The sequence below is a fragment of the Puma concolor genome, chromosome B4, assembly GCF_028749965.1.
Source record: "Puma concolor isolate L17-30 chromosome B4, mPumCon1.1.hap2, whole genome shotgun sequence".
In the NCBI taxonomy this organism is placed as follows: Eukaryota; Metazoa; Chordata; class Mammalia; order Carnivora; family Felidae; genus Puma; species Puma concolor.
In genome coordinates, this window is record NC_141673.1 from 128,857,477 (window position 1) to 128,879,176 (window position 21,700).

Genomic DNA, 21,700 nt, shown 5'->3' on the forward strand with positions numbered 1-21,700 from the left:
CATAGGGGTATGAATGCCTACTTTTTAGAGGTTAAATTATGGAAATATTATAAAGCTTGTGGCACATTGTCTTAGTGGGTGGAAAACATTCGATAAACACTAGCTTCCTTTTTGCTTCTTGCTGGTGGGGTTGATGCCCAGGTCATGTATTTCAAGGCCAGGGATATTAAGAGATCTTTGCAGGTTTTCCTATGAGTTATTGAAATGGATCTGAGAAAAGTCACTTATTTTCTCTCCCAACTGAATTTTTGTAGTTGAGTGATAGTTCCAACTTGTCTTAAAACTCCAAACCATTCTATTTATGTATGTATGTATGTATGTATGTATGTATGTATTTATTTATTTATTTATTTTTAGCGTTTACTTATTATTGAGAGGCAGAGAGAAAGAGAGAGAGAGCATGAGCAGGGGAGGGGCAGAGAGAGAGGGAGACACAGAATCCGAAGCAGGCTCCAGGCTCTGAGCTGTCAGCACAGAGCCTGATGCAGGGCTCGAACTCACAACCCATGAGATCATGACCCGAGCCAAAGTCGGACACTTAACCAACCAAGCCACCCAGGCGCCCCCAACATGACTTTTAATAACTTCTAAGTGCTGTGACTACGTGGGGTGACAGACTCCAACGTTACTGAGTGTGATGGTTGATTTCTTTTAAATGAAATTCTGAAGGTTTGCGGAAGGCTTAGTAGTGGTTGTCATGCATCTCAAACGGGATAGTCCCTTCAGACTCCTCTGGTTGAGGATCCTGGCCCGATCCTGGAATCAGTCAACTCCATTATGTTTGATGGTGGTTTGTTGTTAGATGCCAATTTAATTCACGCCAAATAAATATTGTTGAAAACTGAGCAGCGTGCGACCGTTTCTGATAGCTTTCCTGGAAATCTGTCCAGATAGCTTAGTTATTCTGAACCCAGTTTTATTCTTCAAGGACATGCTTCACCTTCCCTCCCATTGCTATGGTTGAGCAGTCCATGCCCCTGGGTAAAGTTAACCTCTCCACTTTGCACCACACCCCATTGCCTCTCGTGACTCAGAGAAGGGACTCCAACCATTCCCACATCATGATTTTCTTTGGATCATTCCCACCACTGTACAAACATACTTCTCTGACCTTAAGAAGTAAATTTGTTACTCCACTCCCTCCTCCAGCAAGCACCTATTGACTCTGCTTCAAAAGAGCTGTCACTCTTCTCTGCTGTATCTCTGTCCGCTGTATCTACTGCCTTCTCGTCTTCAACTCACCACTCAGCTGAAATGGCTCCTGTCAAGCAAACCAGTGGCCTCTATGCACCTCCTCTTCCTTGATTATCATGAGCATTGAAAGAATTCATTATTCCCTCCTCATTTCTTCCCCTGGCTTCCCAGACACTTGTAGCTCCCTCTTCCCTCTCCCTCCCCCCTTCCCTCTCTGTTGTTGATTCCCCTTTATTTCTCTCATATCATTGAGGTGTCCCAGGGTTAAACACTTGGATTCTTTCTTTCCTCTTTGAGTTCTTGGTAACCTCATCCAGTCTCATTGTCTTTCCAGCTTCTACTGAGTTCCAGGTTCCAGGTATTTCTCCAGATGACGCTGAATTCCAGGTTCAGGGATATGTGTTCTAATATCTGGAACCTCAATTCAGTACTCAACATCTCTGTTTGAGTAGTTCTCTCAAACTTAATGTGCTCATGAGCGAACTTCTGACCTTCTCCCCAGAACACGGTCCACCATCCTCTCAATTGCTTGAGCCACATACCTTGGAAGTCAGCCTTGTACTGTGCTCTTTCTCTCACACCCCATCCATACCCAATTTATGAGTAGACCTGCTAACGAAACTCTCAAAATATGACCAGAATCTGAACATTTCTCACCTCCTGCACAGCTTGTACTCAGATTCAAGTCCCCCAACTTTATTGCAGTAGCCTCCTACCTGGTCTCTCTCTCTCTCTCCCCCCTTGCCCTCCTGTAGTCTGCTCTAAATTCAGCAACCAAAGCGGTCCTTTAGACACAGAAGTCAGATCACGTAACTTCTTTGATCTAGTGATTTTTCAACTCCTTCAGTCTGAAATCCAAGACTTTACAATGACCTGAAAGTCTCCATTCATAAGATTTTGACCTCATTTCCTACCCCTTTCCTCCTCACTCCCTCCCCTCCAGCCACCCTGGTCTCTTTACTATTCTTTGAATACTCCAGACACACTTCTACCTCAGGACCTTTGCAGTTGCCATACCTTCTGACTAGAACATACTTTTCCAATACCTCCATAATATTTACATCTCCACTTTCTTCATTTTTGGCTCCAATGTCTTTCTCTTGCCAAGTCCTCTCCTGCCAGTTGTGCCCTAATAAGGCCTAAGTCCTTTCTCATCCCACCTCCATTTCCCCCTGTACCATTTTACTGTTCGGTTTTTCTCCACTCACCGTACTCACCCCCTTCAAATATGCCATTTCATCAACTCTGTTTTTTAAATGGACTGTCTCTTCCAACCAGAGCATGAGCTCCGTGAGAGCAGGGCATTTTTGTCCAATGTGCTCACTATTTTTTACTCCATTTGCCTATAAATGTTTGTTGACTGAATGAGTGGATTGACGGCTGAAAAGTCCAACATCTATCCCCAAACGAACCTTCTTTGATTGGTCACGCTAACAGCATGAGCACCCAACTCTGCCAGAGCACAGCACATCCGATGTAGTCGAGGCCAGAACTCGTGCCAGACCTTCCACGGCCGGGGAGGGGAAGGGGAATTTAAATAGAAGGGGATTCTCTTCCAGGCCCTTCCTATTTAAATTAAACTCAAAGGTAACCCCGATGAATCAAAGGATAGTTTAGATTTGTAGAAACAAGAGCCGAAAGATCTTTGATAACCAGCCAGTCCCAACTCCCACACTACTGCGGGTGACCAGAAAAAGTGGGGGTAAATGATTCATCCCAGGCATATGGCAGACCCAAGAATAGAACCACTGTCTTCCGAATCTAGAGACGGATCACTATGCCCTGAATCATATGGACTTTCCTCCCCACAGTTGCCTCTTCTGTTTGTGTTACCGACGCTTCCTTTCTGGGGGACCCTAAGCTGCCAGGTCACCCGCTAATTTCTGCTGCCAACAAACACTTGCAAGGGGGCCAGACTCGTATCATTTATGATGGCTTTTCTTTAGGTAACCGAACTTGTTTTGCCATGTGAGGGTGACAGAAGCTGTACTTTTCACACTAGTACAAAAGATGTCACCACAGTGAAAGCCGGGGAAATCGGACTCAGAGGTTTAACTTACGAATCACATTGCAGAGCTGAGAAGTCAGGCTTCTGCTACGCAGGCAGAAACACATTGGAGACCGGTGGTGAAGGCTAGGAAATTTCACAGGACGACTTCTGTTCTGTTTTCCGTGGTCTGTAGCAGAAGCAAAATGCAAACCCGTGACCTCACACTTCTAGTTCCTCAAGTGATGGTTACTCACGTAAAAAGCACTCTCTTTAACTCATTTGTTGGGTGGCTTAAAAATATATGTAATTCCCCTTCTAAATGAATATTTTTATCCCCAGAGCTGGTTGCTGGAGTTCCAAGAGGAGCACAGAATTTTGGATATGTGAGTACTAAGAATGCAACGTACAATATTTTCTTCCACATGCAAAGAAATGTTCCCTTTCATTCGACTTTTTTTATGTTTATTTATTTTTGAGACAGAGAGAGACAGACAGAGCATGAGCAGAGGAAGGTAGAGAGAGAGAGGGAGACACAGAATCCGAAGCAGGCTCCAGGCTCCGAGCTATCAGCACAGAGCCTGACGCGGGGCTCGAACTCACGAGCTGTGAGATTATGACCTGAGCTGAAGTCGGACACCCAACCGACTGAGCCACCCAGGCGCCCCACTTCCATTCAACTTTTAAGTGGCTTACCATGTCTTTTAATCGTGAGCCCCTACAGATCCATGCTTGCTTGCTTGCTTACTAAAAAGGAAGAAAAACAAGTGAGGCTAGATTTTTTTTTTTCCTGATCTATATACAGGATGTACTACATAGTTTGTGGGACCCAGTGCAAAATGATAATGCAGGGCCCTTTGTTCAAATTATTAAGAATTTCAGGAGAGCACCAGCTGGGCATTAAACCAAGGGTGGGGCCCATTGGAACATGGGGACCGGAGCACAGGTCCCCACCCATGAAGCCAGCATGATCCTTGTGCATAATCTAGGACAAACTGCAGAAGACACTGTCGCTGACAGGCTGAGCATTTTCATACGGCTCCTACGACAGAAATAAGAAAATCGATCACTATTGCACTAGTGTGTTAGTTTCCCAAGACTGACACAACAAAAGACCACAAACTGGGTGGCTTGCAACAACACGGATTTATTTTCTCACAGGTCAAGAGACCAGAGTCTGGAATCAAAGCGTCAGGCAGGGTCATGCTTCCTGCAGTGCATCTAGCAGCTCTTTCTTACCTATTCTGGCTTGAGGTGGCCACTACCCGGTTTTGGTGTATGTCAGCACGATTTCAGTCTCCGCCCCTGGCCTCGTACGGCCATCCTCCAGCCGTGTCTGTGTGTCCTCCCCTTTTCTCAAGAGGACATCAGTCACTGCACATAGGGCCCACCCGAAATCTGGGATGTCTTCATCTCAATTTCCCGAACCTGTTTCACCTACAAAGACCCTATTTCCAAATAAGGTCACCTTATGAAACTCTGGGTGTTGTGAATTTTGGAGGGACACTATTCAAACCCATTAGAGCTAGTTACCACAAAAGTAGGAAAAGAAACTCAAGACACCTTGTGAACAGAAAAGGTTATATTTTAAATAATGTTTATTATTTTAAAACTCTAGTAAATGTAATATCTGAATAGAATTAAAAGTACTATTTTTGCTATCTGGATAGCATTTTTAATTTTAACCTTTCTTTTTTTTTTTTTTTGCAAAGAGCCATAATCATCAATTTTTCATAACATAAACACAAATGAATTTGGATAAAAATCATAATTAGGTGAATTAACTGGCCAGCAGGTTAATTGCTGTGAGCATTCAGTTGAATTCAATTTCTGTTTTCCCTTTTCAGATTAGTAAGCATGCATTTTATCTGAGAATGTCAGAGACTTAACCATAAATAAAAGTTCAGTTGGATTTTTTAAAGCTCATTCTTATGGGATTGCATTTTTGTTTTACATAGCATTAACTGTTTACCACTCTTCCCCCAAATTTAAAACTGATTTAAGTTATAATTTAAAATGTGGGTTTTTTCTCCAATTCTGTCAAATGATATAACCTATCTCATTTCTATGATTTCAGGTTTCAATCATTAACTCTACAGATATGACTTTTATTCAGAATTTCACTGGTGAACAGGTGAAGACCTTTTAATATCAAATAATGTCACTCGGTACTCATAGTAAATTGCAATGTTCATACCATTTATTCATTCATAAAACAAATGTTTACTGAGCACCTACTATGTGCTAGGAACTGTTGCGGGCCCTGGGAACATAACCATGCCTCTGACAGACAGGATCCCAGCTCTCCTGTTGTAATGTCGCTAACTGCTAGGATCTGAGAGCAATCCTGTTATGTTCTGGTCCTGTATGGAGCGTGCTTGGTGGTGAGTTCCAGGTATATGCCTTCCCTCTGAGAAGACAAAGGTTTCTCCTAGGTCTCACTGTATCAGTCGGAATCAATGGGCTTGTACTCTGTCTCTCTTCCTCACTGTGACTGGAGCCTCCACCCAAAGCAACATTATGTGGGGGTTCACAAGCTACCTGGTTCTGGTCCTTTCCTTCCAGGGGCCAGATATCACTCCTCACCCACTGTTACTGGCCGAGGTCTTATTAAGAAAAGCTTAATTGCCTGTCATTCTCTGAGGTCTTACTTCATTCACCACCCTGAGGTTTCCTGGGTACTGTGACCTGTGGAAATTTGGCACATTTCTTTAAACAACGATTGTGATATGGTTTAGGGAGCCATCATGAGTTGAATCAGTTTCTCTGGGCAGCCCATAACCAGAAACCTGCACTGCTGAATTTCTAGGAAGCCTCACATTAGAGTCTGGCCAAGTTACATCTTGGCCTCCTGGATCATGGTTGAAGATCCTTAGATGCTCCCCTCTTAGCTAGAGATACAGATTTGCAGTAATGTCATTGTCAAGCAATTTTGATTGATAGAGTTTTTTAATGAGCATGGCACATTTTTTGTATTCTCCCCCCAAATTGGGGCTTTAGTCTATCCATTACTCCGCGGTTTTCAACAAAGTGTTTGGCAATGTCTCTCATGCACTGTTATGGTAAACATGGAGACCGAAGGCTGGGACAATAGTGAACCTGGATGAACTTACAACTTTTTAACTATTCTCAAGTGATGATATTTAATGGTTTGTTGAAAATGTGGCAAGACTTCTCTTTTGCCCAGCTCTGTTTCACATTTTTATCATTAGAAGGTCTTTAAATATTATTAAATTTGGCCTGTCTATAACTTCGTGCCCTCCATACCATCTAGCTGTTCAGTCTTGAACTTCAGAATTCAGTGCATGAGGGATGAAATTCCTCTGAGCGAAGGCCACACAGTGCCACACTAGGAGTAGAATTTCACTGTAGATGGTTGGAATAGAGAAGTGAGGTGGGAGAACCAAGTTACTGCAGTTACCTCGTGCATTTGTTCCCCTGCCAAGAGCCTTTTGCACCTGGCACCTGTATCTTAGTCTTTAGAATACTATTATAAAAGTGCCACAGATTGGGTGGCTAAAAAAACCAAATGTTTATGTCTCACAGTTCTGGAAGACTGGGAAGCCTGGGATCAAGGGGTAGGCAGATTCAGTATCTGGTGAGAGCTGGCTTCCTGATTCATATACATGGCCATAGTCTTATGTCCTCAGATGGTGTAAGGAGGGCTTCAGAGCTCTCTGGGGTCTCTTTTATAAGGGCACTAACCCCATCATGAGGGCCCCACCCTCATAATCTCATCACTTCTCAAAGGCCTCACCTCCTAATACCATCATATTGCGGGTTAGGGTCAATATTTGATTTTTGGGGGGGGAAGGGAGAGACACAAGCATTCAGTCTCTAGCCACCATGTATGTTTGGAGGGGAGAAAAGAGGTAGGAGACGTTAACTATTGAGTGACTCTTGTTAACCCATGTATTTAGTCCCTCTGCAAAGAGTATCTGGCACCTACTCTGAGCTGGACCATGGACAGAAGAGCAAACAACACAGACCAAAGTCTGCCCTCTGTGGAGCACCCTTTCTCGTGGAATGTAGACTAATTAAATTAGTAGATTATGCGAGACTAAGTCAGCTAAAGCACTCAATGCTGAAATATGGAAACGAAAAAAAATCCTGACAAGCTCAAACGATGGGCCAAATCTGAAAAGACAGTAAATGTTGAAAACATAGCTTGAAAAACAACATCTTAGGAGCTAAAATGTGGAGAGACTGTGGCACACTACTTATACTCAGAAGAGACTTAGAAACCTTAGTGGACAATAAACTCAATGTGAATTGATACTGACTGAGACATGATTTCCCTTGAAATTAAACCCACTTTTATATTTCAATGATTTAACCCAAAGCAAAGAGTGTAAATCCTACTTAAGGCTTCTCCTGGCTGTGCATTCATGGGGTATCATCTGTTCTTTGGTATCACATGTGGTAACTCTAAGAAAGAAGCTGGTGCACCAGCTGCAAATATCTCCATATGAAATCTCATATGGAAGTGGAATTAAACTTATTCTATGAGGTTCAAGATTGCAGAAGTAGATAGGAGTAAGGACTAGAAGTCACAGAGCGGCCAGTTTTGCAAAGAAAATTCTAATAATTGTGTCCACAGATTGAATGAGTGGATTGTTGAACATCTGCAGAGGATGTCCAAGCAGATGTCAGAGGTACTGAGAGGGAAATTATGCGTTGGATCAGACTAAATGACTTTAAGACTCTGTCCATGTCCAGGACTCTATGAATGCACTGCAAAAGTCTGCTGCAATGAGATTCATCCTTCAGGGAAAATTGAGAGAGGACTATAAAAATTATTTTTGAACATAAACTATGTCATCTTCTGGTTTCCCTTCACAGATGGCATCTTATTTTGGATATACAGTCACAGTGTCAGATGTTAACAATGATGGGTAAGTTTATAAGAACTTCCTCACTCACCATATGTTATATTCATCCACAGAGATGTTGTATTTTTTTTTTCCTTCATGAAGTAGATCCTTCCATACTTCCTCAACAGAACAGAGACTCTCTTGTTTTAGTTGTTTTTTGGTTCAGGAGAAGAGGACATAACCCTCCTATTTTATGTCTTTCTGGAGACTTTCAATGTCTATTTTCTTTTTTTTTTTTTTCCCAACATCTATTTTCTAAAAGGACTATTTTACTTAGCTTTATCTTTAATTTAATAAATTGAATAGTCTTTGGCCATTCAAAATCCAAAGCCATTGAAGCATTTGCTCATCTGTCTGTCGTTACCCCTTAGCATGTGATACATTCATAAAACATGTGCACATAAATAAACATTTTTTTCTCCTGACATTGCTTTAACCAACAGACTAGTAACACCCATGGAAAAGATGAAATAATATTAGTTTTTCAGATGATAGCAGTAAATCATGCTTGAGTTTGGACCAAACACCGTAACAAATTACAGTTGTGTTTAAGTCATTACTTCAAAAATAAACTGTTATTAAGCATCTCTTTGGTTCACTAAAACCACCTACTCGATAGATAAAACAAATGATTAAATAAGAAAGTCAATACGTTGAGATAGAATGATTATCCATCCAATAAATATCGTTGGAACACCTACAGTGTGCCAGGCATTATTCTTGGTGCCCAGAATATAGTGGCAAATGAGGCAAGATAGATCTCTGCTCTCAGAGAGCTCACATTTTTATAGAAATCAAGTACCTGCAGAAGTCTGACTACATCCCAGGGTCTGGATTAAGCAAGCATTTTAGGTAACATCTTTGAAAGACATTAGCTATGACCTTCGTGTAGACAGAAACGTACTTTATATATTATGTGGTGTCATATGAATGGAGATACATTTAGTCACTTTTGTACCTTTTGGAAAATATCTTTTTTCTTCCATTCAACATATATTTCTTGAGCATTTAGCATCTAGCATCTAGCACAGTAGCACTGTTCTAGGCACTGGGATATGGCAGAGAACAAAATAGAACCCCCCCCCCCCTCATTAGGGCTATACTAGACATGGGGAAGTGGAAATTCCAGACAAAAAACAAATGAGTCAAATAAAATGCATTGAGATGATGATGAGCACTAGATAGGAAGAAAAAAACAAAAACCAGAAGCACTGTTCAATGCTAAAAAGAAATGAGCTATCAAGCATGAAAAGACAGGGAGGAATCTTAAAGGCATATTCCTGAGTGAAAGAACCTGACCTGAAAGGCTACATAACTGTATCTCTCCAACTAGATGACATCCTGGAAAAGGCAAAACTATGGAGACAGGGAAAAGATTAGTGGTTGCCAGCGGTCAGTGGGGAGAAGAGGGGTGTTCAAAGGCCAGAGACGAGAGGATTTTTAGGGCAGTGAGACAACTGTGTAAGACACTACAGTGTGGGATCCAGGTCATTACACATTTGTCCAAATCCACAGAATGTTCAGGGCACTTGGGTGGCTCAGTCGGTTAAACGTCCAGCTTGGGCTCAGGTCAGGATCTCAATGCTCGTGAGTTTGAGCCCCACGTCAGGCTCTGTGCTGAGAGCTCAGAGCCTGGAACCCGCTTTGGATTCTGTCTCTCCCTCTCTCTGTCTGCCCCTCCCCCACTTGCCTCTCTCTCTCTCTCAAAAATAAACATTAAAAAGTTTAAAAATCCACAGAATGTTCAGTCCAAGAGTGAGGCCAGTGTAAACTATAGGGTCTGGGTGATGATGATGGGTCCCTTAGGTTCATGGACAGTAACACACACACCACACGAGTAGGGGACACTGATGGGGGGAAGGCTGTGCGTATGGCAACAGGAATGTACAGGAACTCTGTATTTTCTGCTTCAGTTTGCTCTTGAACTGAAAACTTCTCTAAAAGACAGTCTATTAGGGGAGGTAGGGAATATTGGGAAGGTGGTGATATCAAATGGGGTAGATAGGGAAGACCGTGGTGTTAAGGTTGACGAAAGTTGAGGAAAGATCTGCAGGAGCAAGATCAAGGGGAAAGAGTGCTCAGGTTCCTGGAGGTGGGGGCTGCTAGAAGCCAAGGAACGTGAAAGAGGCTTGGAGAGGTGATGAGGGCACAGGATCAGAAAACTTTGTGAGCCACTGCATCTATAAACTGCCTTACCCAGTGCCTCTCAGACTATGCTACAGACAGGATGACTCTGTTTCCAAGAAGGACACATCTCGCGAGCCACTGGGGGATTCTAAGCAAGGGAATGGCCTCTGACTTTGGTTTCATCAGACACGCTCTGTCTGGTGGCTCTCGGCAGCCGTGAGGCCTTCTGGGGGTCCACTGCCCTAAGCCAGGTGGGGCAGGACAGTGCCTTGGGCCAGAGCAATAGCTGTGGCAGGAAGTAAAAGGGTTGCACTCTGGATGTATTCTGAAAGTATATTTGAATGCCAATCTTACTTTACCCATCAGCCGAGCTGTGAAGAGAAAGTAACAATCAGGACCGCCATTCATAATTTCCAACCTCAGTGGACTGGACTTATCAGAGTGATTTAGGGGGGGAAAAAAAAAAAAGGAGAGGTGGGACTGAAAAAGAACGTGAGTCCACGACATGGTGTGATGTCCCAAATAAGGAAGCCCACGCTTTAGTCAAAACAAAACAAAACAAAACAAAATCCCATGGCGGTCATTGGGATACGCGCAGACACGTTTCTTTCAACAGATGGTAACACAACACACACAAGGGCTTTTCCCGCCCGGGAGCCACGGGGTGTTTTATGGGGCTCCGAGTAACTCCGTGTGTGCCCTTCCTTTACTTCACCCTGCCCTGAACCCTTTCGGCTCTCCCTCGGGTCAACACTGTGCCCTGCAGGATACTGCCTCCTTCCTGGAAACATGTTCGTTCCAGTCCATAGCAAAGCTCTGTGACAACACTTAGAGTCCTTTTTTCTTTTCTTTTTTTTTTTTTTTTTTTTTTGGCCATGTTAATAAAAAAACCGAGAATACTTGTGAGGAAAGGACCTTTTTGGTCCCCTGCTGAGCAAATTTAACATGGTAGTTACAAACACAGGAATATTCCAGGAATAATTTGTTATTTCTCGATGTTCTTAAAAATTACTATGCACATTATTTCTTTTTTTATTAGGCAGTATAGTCTTCAGTCTTTAGACCGCATCGAAAAAGTGAGTCCATTATCTTAATATTGCCATTCTTTTTTAAAAATTTTATTTATTTATTTATTTATTTATTTATTTATTTAGAGAAAGCACACACGCAAGCCAGGGAAGGGTAGAGAAGGGAGGGAGAGAGAGAATCACAAGCAGCCTCCGCACTATCAATGCAGAGCCCGATGTGGGACTCAATCCCACTAAACGTGAGATCGTGACCTGCACCGAAATTAGGAGTCAGAGGCTCAACTTACTGAGCCACTCAGGTGCCCCAACATTGCCATTCTTTTAAAAAAATTTTTTTTTAGTGTTTATTTATTTTTGAGAGAGAGACTCAAGCCGGGAGAGGAAGAGAGGCAGACAGAATCTGAAGCAGGATCCAGGCTCCAAGCTGTCAGCACAGACCACGACATGGGGCTCGAACCCACGAACTGCGACATCATGACCCGAGCTGAAGTCAGACAGTTAACCAACTGAGCCACCCAGGCGCCCCAACTTTAAGATGTTGCCATTCTTAAAGATAAAGTGCCCACAGATTCTCAGTCTGGATGTCATGTGCCATTCTTGGTTACTGTAATGCTATGTAAATTCAAGGCCCTATTATAAATGAGTAAGCTATAGATGCCACTGAGAATCTTTCACCCCAATAAAAGACAGACAATTCACATGAAGTCTGAAATTACAATAACAAAACTACAATTTGCCATCACCTTTGTAGCACCTGTGTTTCTGGAAAAAATCACTTGATACTGTTGACTTTCAAATAGACATCTTATGTGTCTAGCTTTATACTTGATCTGAAGATAGGGGCCTGAAAACCACTACTAAATGGCAACAGCAGCGTCCTCACTGGGTGGGTATTTGTCCCCAGGGAAGGCACAAAACAACCCATCAGGGCAGAGACGTAAACTGCTGTCCCTCAGAAATCTTAGCAGAACCAGAAAAGAAAGGCAGTAAATCATGCATGTGTCAGTGACTTTTCTTAAGCTCCATGTGATGGCTCCATGTCAAGAGACATGTGGCCCGATTTTGAGAAAGCATGCTTTTGTCGTTCTGACTTCTGACAGTATTTCTAGCAGAGATCAGAAGGCTGCATGGGATTTACAGGAAACCCGAATCCCTATCTCAAATAAAGTTTTCCTGGATATGATATATTTGGTGCCCCCAATTTCTTAGCCATTTCAAATGCAAAAATGTCTATTATCCACTGAAACTATTGAAAAACCCAATATTGCTATAAGCAACAAAATTTTATCATGCATGATTGGCAGACAATGTTTTTTCCCTTCTCAAAGTGTCTTCCTGTGTAATATATGTCTAATAACATAGGACAATCCAAACTACAGTCCAGTGAAGCTATCTAAAATTCACACATGAAGGGAGGGTGTCTGGGTGGCTCGGTCAGTTAAGTGTCTGACTTTGGCTCAGGTCATGACTTCACGGTTCATGAGTTCAAGCCCCATGTCAGGCTCTGTGTTGACAGCTCAGAGCCTGGAGCCTGCTTCAGATTCTGTGTCTCCCTCTCTCTCTCAGTCCCTCCCCCTCACTCTCTGTCTCTCTCTCTCTCTCTCTCAAAAATAAGTAAACATTAAAAAAAATTTAAAGCTGGGAAATTAGCATATTTGCCCCTGAAACACTCTATAACCATTTTTATTTTTATTTTTTAAAATAAAAATTGTATGTTTTAGGTATATGGCATGATGGTTAAGGTATACGTAGGCACAGTGAAATAATCACTGTGATCAAGCTAATTAAGACATCCATCTGTAGGCTCCATCTATATTCACCCAACTGTGCAATCCATCCATTACAAAGTTACTTCTGTGTGTGTGTGTGTGTGCGCAAAGTTACTTCTGTGTGTGTGTGTGCGCCCGCGCATGGTGATAACACCAGAGATCCACTCTCTTAGCAAATTCCTACTAACAGTGTTATTAACTGTACTCACCATGCTATACGCTAGATCTCTAGCATGCATCCTACATGACTGCAACTTTGTATCCTTTGACCAACATCTCCCTTTGCCTCCATCCCCGCCTCTGGTAACCACTGGTCTACTTTCTGCTTCCATGAATTTGACTCTTTCAGATTATACGTATAGACACACACATATATAGATCTATTTAACTATCTCTATATACATATATATGTGAAAACATATAGATGCACTCTCTGCACATATACTGATCCAGATTTACATATATGTATAGAATACATATAGATTCCAGTAACCTTAAATAAGGGTTGTGGTCAAAGAGTAACATACATATGTGTTTAAATGTTTTACCCTATTTTTTGTAAGAATCTACATTCCTGTTTATTAAGTGTACATTTTATTAATTTCCATTATTTTTATAAGGTCTTACTTCCACTTTATAAAAGTATAAAATCCTAATTTCAAAGTTATTTTCCCCTATGAACCTTAAGATTGCCTTTAGTGATTCTGAAAACAACTGATTCACGAGAAAAAATTCAGTTATAGTTTTTTGTGGCATGGCATATAAGAAAATTCAGTCCGTATGGTTATATTAAAATGGCCATACTAGTCTGCTGCATTTTACTGAGTCATTAGTAATGATTCATAAATCATTTTACAGTCTATAAGTATATATATATATATATATATATATATATATATATATATATATATTTTGAAATTCACAAAACTCTTTCTAGCTTACCCAGCATTTATCAGTCAGTGATCAAGGAACTATCAGTGAGCATCAATCACCCATCAAAGTTCAATACTAAAGCTGAGATGCAATTCCCATTTTTTACCCAAATTTCTAGTTTCCCAGAAGACTTTTTTTTTTTTTAAGGCCTGCCTCTTTTAAACCTTGGATCTGAGTAGATGTTATGCAGTGACTCAGAATAGGATATTAAGAAGATCACTTGTCTAGTTGAGTGTTCATGGTTCAGAAGTTAGGACTCCCCATGTTCTGTGATATTAAAACAGACTTTCCCTTCTCTGGCCAAGAGATAATTAAGTACTATTGTGTATCAGACTCCCTCGTGAACATTCTCTGACAGGATGTATCATCTTCTGTACCCACCATGCAACAAATGCAAGGTCCCTCCAAAACTCGATAGCAGGGGTAAAAAAAGACAGTGTCATTAAGTAATGATGACCAAATTAGTAATTTGGTGGAAATCTTCCCCATTGTTTTTTTTTTTAATTAAAAAAAAAAATCTCCAGGTATTGTGAGGGCACTCCAAAAGTTTAGACCAAACGGTGTGCATGCTGGTTGGTAGTTGATATTATCAAGCCTGTGACTGTTTTGAAAATATAAACAAGCTGGTGAAATTAACTTTAGTTTAGTTATCTTAAGATAGCCAGAGCTATAAACTCTGCCAATGTAAACTGTTAGGAATTTCTGGACAAACTTAACAAAGGGAGACAGAATATTTCATCTTGAGCCTAAGCAAGCAAATTAGTTTTTTTCTTAGGGCTTTTGAAACTTACAATATTTAAACTATTTCAGAAACTTACAGAATTACAATTTAATCAATTGGGTTGTGTTTTCATCTCTGTGGGGCCTAAAGGAGTTCAATTTAAAGAGGTTTTAGCAGTTCGTTAACTTGAGAACGTTTTAGAGAAAATGTATTTGAAAGGAATCAGCTTTGGGTAACTATGTTTTTGCCGTAGATTTAGTCCAAGTATGTTCTGTCACATGGGTTTTATCATTATGATTGAAATAAGTAGAAAATCTGGAAAACTAAAGCAGAAAGGAGAAAATTGAAATTGATTTCTGTAATGTAAATGATAAGCAATGTTAGTTTTTGCCCACCATAAAACAATTCAGTTGATGTCAGCTCTAGAATAGTGCCTGCTAATCTGCATTCTGCTAAATGACCACATTCAAAACATTAATCCTGGTAACTAATGTGCAATATCTACTATTGGGAAAAAAGAAACATAAAAAAGTTCATATATTAAATCAACACAACACCATCTGACTCTGAAAACTTGAATCTAGATAGACTCTTTGTATTGAATATTCTCATTTGTGGGTCCTCTCTCTGTCTCTCTCTCTCTCTCTCTCCTTCTCTCCCTCTCTCTCTCTCTATGTATTTTTGCTTTGCTTTTCAGGAAAATAATTATAGTGTCTCTGTCCCAAACAACATGTGAAGGATGAGAAATTGAGCCTTGCATTGTATTATATTATCAGAGCGGATTTAAACATAAAGAGACACAAATAAAACCTGTGTATGCTACCCAGAGATGTGAAAGAAAATTGTGCTTAAACATTAGACATTTCGGATAAAATAAAATTTAGTGTATATATCCTTTTATAAAGCACCTTTACATAATAATTTAGGTCTCATACAAACCACCAACATGACCCAAACAGAAAGAGTGGATTTTAGTGAAAACTTCATCATTGATATTATTTCCTCATCATTAATTGTTTTAAGATAAAAAAAAAATACAGGCTGGGTGATATATATATATATCATATATATATGTATATATATCATATATATACATATATATATGATATATATCTCTATCTCTATAGCTTAGATATATATACGTGTATATATACGTGTATATGTATATATATGTGTACATGTATATATACGTATATAGATCTCTAAGAGAATATATATATCTTAGAATGGCACCCAGCCTATTACATAACTATGTATTAGAAGGTCACTGAAAAATATCTTCACTAATAGATATTTTAAAACTTTAAGCTTGAATTGGGGGGCATTTTCAAAACCAGGATTTGACAAAAACCAATTGTGAAATAGTCTACCAGCACACATAGCTTACTGCGATGGTTTTTTTCAGGGTTTTTTTGCCTTACGGTCCATAATAAGAAATACATTTGATGCTGCAGCCCAGCACACTACACAACTGAAACAAAAATGACATGGAACAATATTTATTCTCATGTGTAATGTGTTCACTCTATTTGGTGTTGTTTTCTGTTTTGTTTTTAAAAATTGATTTTGCAGTCCACTAATGTGTTGCCAACCAAGCTTTAAAAACGCCAGCCTAAACGAGAATATATATTGTGGCTCTTAAGCAGTATTGCTGTAATAAAATAATACTGACACTAAGTGCAAAGTATTCTATAAAGCACATTGTACCAATTAAATCCAACACAGTTATTGTCTTTCAACCTTATGAGAAACACAATTATAAATGAAAAACAAATGTCTTTCTCTGTTTTTATGGCATTTAGAACATTTTAGAAGACTTACACTTAACTATCTAGGGAATATATTTCTAACAAAATAAATCAAGGTTGTCATAATACTTCCAAGAATCCAAAGGTCCCATGGGTGTGCTAGTCTGTCGCAATGATGCGGTGAATAATTTCCCATTTCTAGAACTTGGGTCGGCAGGGAGAAAGGCACTGCACCAACCGTGCCAGTCCTGCATCACGTTGGCACCCTTGGGGACCAATTTTATGGCTTGTTCCTTCTTTACAGAATGAGAAAATGGCCCCCACTCCATCTCTACAGTAGAGACCAGTGACTTCAGACATTTTTGAACCACAAGGCAGCAACACAATTAGGTGTTTAGCGAATGGCCCCGCCTACTGGCAATAATGATAACAGAAAGAGAAGCAACCACAGACCTGCGGGGGAAGATCAAGGCAATAACCCCAATCCCTGCTCTCCTCTGGTCTTGGAGCACAGCAGGATGGCAAGCAATGGGAATTGTTTTTTTTAAACTAATGTGCTTGTCCTATTTTTAAGAAGATGTTTTGGGGCACCTGCATGGCTTAGTCGGTTAAGCATCTGACTTCAGCTCAGGTCATGACCTCATGGTTCATGGGTTTGAGCCCCGTGTTGGGCTCTGTGCTGACAGCTCAGAGCCTGGAGCCTGCTTCGGATTCTGTGTCTCCCCTCTCTCTGCCCCTCCCCCACGCATGCTCTATCTCTCAAAAATAAATAAAAACCAGTTAAAAAATTTTTTTTAACGTTTTACCTAAGTATAGTAATCCAACTTAGGTTTTGGAATGTGAGACCCAAATGAGAGCCATTCCTATTTACCCATCCCCCTACTCACCTCCAGAAGGGCACTTGTGATGAGCACAAGGTCATGTGCATACAGAATGTTGAGTCACTATGTTGTACACCTGAAACTAATATAACAATGTATGTTAACTCTACTGGAATTAAAATACATTTTTTAAAAAACAAAAGAAAAAATAATAGCCATTCCTCAGGTCTATCTATAACCGTCCTCGCCCCCCTCCACCCCCCACCCCCCACCCCCCACCCCTTCCTTCTTACAAGTCGGCCAAGTAACACTCAGGGTGTTTCTTGCTTTTCCCTGCGATAGGTCTCCTGCTTGGGAGACAAGTAAGAGCCTATTCTTGAAGTAGCCGGGAGCCCCAGACTATCTCAGAGTTACATTTCACCTTGTTTCTGGCTCCTACAAGCTAGGAGAGGGAGAGGGGGGATGCATTGTGCTTTTTTACCAAGAGCTCTTTCTGTTTACATTGCTATAATGTAAAAATATTGTGTATTCCCTCAACACCTAACCCAGTGCCTTCACGATACCTATCATTTATTAAACTACTATAGTATGACCTGTCTATATACGTGTGTGCGCACATTTGGAAGGAGACGTACAGAGAGAGACAGAGACAGAGACCGAGGGAGATCTTCAGTGATGTATCCAATGATGTAGCCTATTTCTACATTCACATTTTTGAGGAAATGTAACTTGTTCAATACGGCACAGCTTGTTACCAAAAGAACCGGCTTTTAAATCTAGATTAGGAGAACGTTAAAACTCATCCTTTTCCCATATAATCTGATTCAACTTACTTTTTAATTATCTTTTTTTTTTTTTTTTTTTTGGTAGGTCTTATTTTTTTTAGAGCAGTTTGGGTTTATGGGAAAATTGAGTAGGAATTAAAGAGAGTTCACATGTATTCTCTCTCCTCTCCACCCTCAGTTTCCACTGTTATTACCCTCTTGCATCGGTGTGGTACATTTGTTACAATATTGTTACATTATTAACTGAAGTGCACGGTTTACATTAGGGTTCACTCTTTTGGTTCTATGTTCTGTGAATTTTGCCGAATGCATAATGTCACGTATCCACCTACAGTATCGTACAAAATACTTTCACTGCCCTAAAAACACCCCGTGCTCTATCTAGTCCTTCCTCTCCCTCCCCTCACTCCTGCCAGCTGCTACTCGTTTTTACTGCCTCTATAGTTTTGTCTTTTCCAGAATGTTATACACATGGAATCATACAGTATGAAGGCTTTTGAGACTAGCTTCTTTCACTTAGCAAAATGCATTTAAAGTTCCTCCCTGTCATTTTGTGGCTTAATAGTTCATTGCTTTTTATTGATGAGTAATATTCTGTTATATGATGTGCCACAGGTTATTAGTGCAACCAAGGATATCTTGGTTGCTTCCAATTTTTGGCAATTGCAAGTTTTTTTTTTTTTTCTGGACCTAAGTTTTTTCAATTCACGTGCGTGACCACCTAGGAGTGTGATGATTGTATCATACGGTAAACCTGTGCTTCGTTTTGTAAGAAAGTGCCGTACCGCCTTCCAAAGCGGCTGTCCCATTTTTCGTCCTCACCGGCAATGAGTGAGAGTTCCTGTTGCTCCGCACTCTTTTCCAACATTTGGTGCTGTCAGTATTTTGGATGTTAGTCATTCTAATAGATTCGTAGCAGTATCTCATTTTTGTTTTTATTTCCAATTCTCTAATGATATTTGACATTGAGAATCTTTTTATGTGCTCTTTGCCATCTGTAAATCTTCTTTGATGATGTGTCTGTTCACATCTTTTGCCTCATTTTTAATTGCGTTGTTTTCTTATTGCTCTATTATATGTCATAAACATATAATATTGGTTATGTATAACAATGATAACATATGTTATGTAATCTATTGTATATCCCATACATATAATATTGGTTATATATAACAATAATATATGCTATGTAGTATATAATGGTATCATACTGTATATGTTATTGTTATTATTACTGTGATTTCATATTATTAAGTTTTAAGAATTCTTTGTATATTTTACTTTTCCAATTAAAATTTTGGCACCCCTCTAGCACGGAGCCCACCTGGATCGCTCTCTGTACCCTGACTCCACTCAGAGACACTGCTTTTTTGGGCTCAGAGTACTGTCACCTGGAAAGCCTGCCTCTAAAGCCACCTGTCAGAATCCCACTCAGGTCTAAGGCCGTCCCCTCCATGAGCATTGCTTAACTCTCTCAAAGTACCAGCCCTCTCTCCTACCCAGGATCTCTAGGATTTAGTTTGGATTACTTGTGTGCTTTTTTCCACCCTGCCTTGTCTGTAGTTAAATGAGTGGCAATTTGATTTCACTTGTAAGTTAATTAGGACCGGGGTTGACCTAATTGTCGCTATATTCCTTGAGTCACTTATCACAGTGTCTTAAATACAGTTGTTACACAGAATGTCTCTTGAACCTGGGTACTAGTTGACCACTGCAGGGAAGGCGAGAAGTTGGAGAAAGAGGCGGTCAGGGTGAAGTTGCAATGTCTTACAGATGCCTCCTATCTTAAAGGAGGATTTCTTTTTGGTTTTCAGTAACTGATCACCCTCATTCCTGCCTTTTAGATGAATGGTGATATTTTTAGTTTAGTTGGCAAGTTTCTGCATGTTGCCTAATCTATGTCAGCATAAAAACCAAAGGCAGATTTTTCTTTGGATTATTGCCTCTGCCAAGATTGGGGCATCTTCAGAGGTCATTAGTATAGATCACATTTTGAATTTTGGTTGACGTGACTTTTCCTAAGATTTCTAAAATAAAATAATGTATGTATGTGTTCTTAAAAACTGAAATAGTTTAGGTAGCTCTGTTGTACTCTTCTTCATGCCCATCGGCTCTGTGAAGGGAACACTTTTAACCACTTTTGTATTTTGTTCTCTTGGGGGGCTATATCTTTATCTCTAGATAATGTGCATAGGTATTTGTTTCTTGAATTTTTTTCAACCTTAAAAATTATCTATTAATTTCCTGCTAGTGTATCTCCATTTACAAAGATAACTATCAAGTCCTATTTGGGATGAAAATTTGTTTTCTATCTTTTTAGGTAGTACTATAACCCTCTCTGGTCTCTGCTTTATTTATTTTTGAGACAGAGAGAGACAGAGCATGAACGGGGGAGGGTCAGAGAGAGGGAGACACAGAATCTGAAACAGGCTCCAGGCTCTGAGCTGTCAGCACAGAGTCCTACATGGGGCTTGAACTCATGAACCGTGAGATCATGACCTGAGCTGAAGTCGGACACTTAACCAAGCCACCCAGGCGTCCCCCCGCCTTTTTTAAAAAAATTTTTTAATGTTTATTTATTTTTGAGATACAGACAAAGACAGAGCATGAGTGGAAGAGGGGCACAGAGTGAGGGAAACACAAAATCCAAAGCAGGCTCCAGGCTCTGAGCTGTCAGCACAGAGCCCGACACAGGGCTCAAACTCACGGACTGCAAGATCATGACCCGAGCTGAAGTCGGATGCTTAACCGACTGAGCCACCCAGGCGCCCCTCTGCTTTATTTAAATGGAAGTAACAAGAGGAAAGAAGAAGGCAACATTTATGTTAAACCTTATTACTGCAAGAAAACTTCATAATTTATGTGAATCATTCTGTTGTTGTAGACAAACACTAATCCACTTTGAGAGAAACCCTTTTTAGGTCCTTTTGATATGTTTTGCTTGTCTAGCTACATTTTCTGGAAATGCACTAAAAATCTTTTGAAAAGGGTGAAGTATCTGGTTTTCTTAAAGTGGTCATTTGTAACACAGTCTAAAAGCTCAGTGTAACAAGTCTTCTTTTCCTATAACATTCTATCCCATAGACATAACAAAGCAATGAAAGAAACACGGTGATTGTAAAATGTACCTGGGGAAAGGAAAAATACCAACGGAAATGTACTAAGCTAGTTGGTTAAAAATGTATCCACTGGCGGGGGGGCGGGGGGCGGGGGGGCAGCACCTGGGTGGCTTAGTCGGTTGGGAGACCTCCCGACTTCAGCTCAGGTCATGATCTCATGGACTGCGGGTTGAAGCCCTGCGTCGGGCTCTGTGCTGACAGCTCAGAGCCTGGAGCCCGCTTTGGATTCTGTGTCTCCCTCTCCTGTCTTCTCCTCCCCCCACTCTACCCCATGTTCTATCAAAAATAAACATTAAAAAAATATGTCCCCCCTGGAATCTCACGTCTGTCGGTGCTCTGACCTCTCTCTTTGTTCCCCGCAGAATGGATGATGTATTGATTGGGGCCCCTCTCTTCATGGAACGTGAATTTGAGACCAGCCCTAGGGAAGTAGGGCAAGTTTATCTGTATTTGCAAGTGAGTGCTCTTGTCTTCAGAGACCCACAGATCCTCGCGGGCACCGAGGTTTTCGGGAGATTCGGTAGTGCTGTGGCACACTTAGGAGACCTGAACCAAGATGGATACAATGGTAATTTTTACCAATACGTGGAATTG

General features: G+C 40.7%; 1 protein-coding gene across 1 annotated transcript in view; it reads left to right on the forward strand.

Moving 5' to 3' along the window:
• Positions 1-21,700, forward strand: part of ITGA8 (integrin subunit alpha 8) — a 190,294-nt gene that overhangs the window by 53,563 nt on the left and 115,031 nt on the right. Inside the window, exons 9-12 of the mRNA XM_086714858.1 lie at positions 3,524-3,567; positions 5,259-5,315; positions 8,024-8,076; positions 21,469-21,674. Coding sequence (XP_086570984.1) covers positions 3,524-3,567; positions 5,259-5,315; positions 8,024-8,076; positions 21,469-21,674 — 360 coding nt within the window. The remainder of the gene's footprint in view (positions 1-3,523; positions 3,568-5,258; positions 5,316-8,023; positions 8,077-21,468; positions 21,675-21,700) is intronic.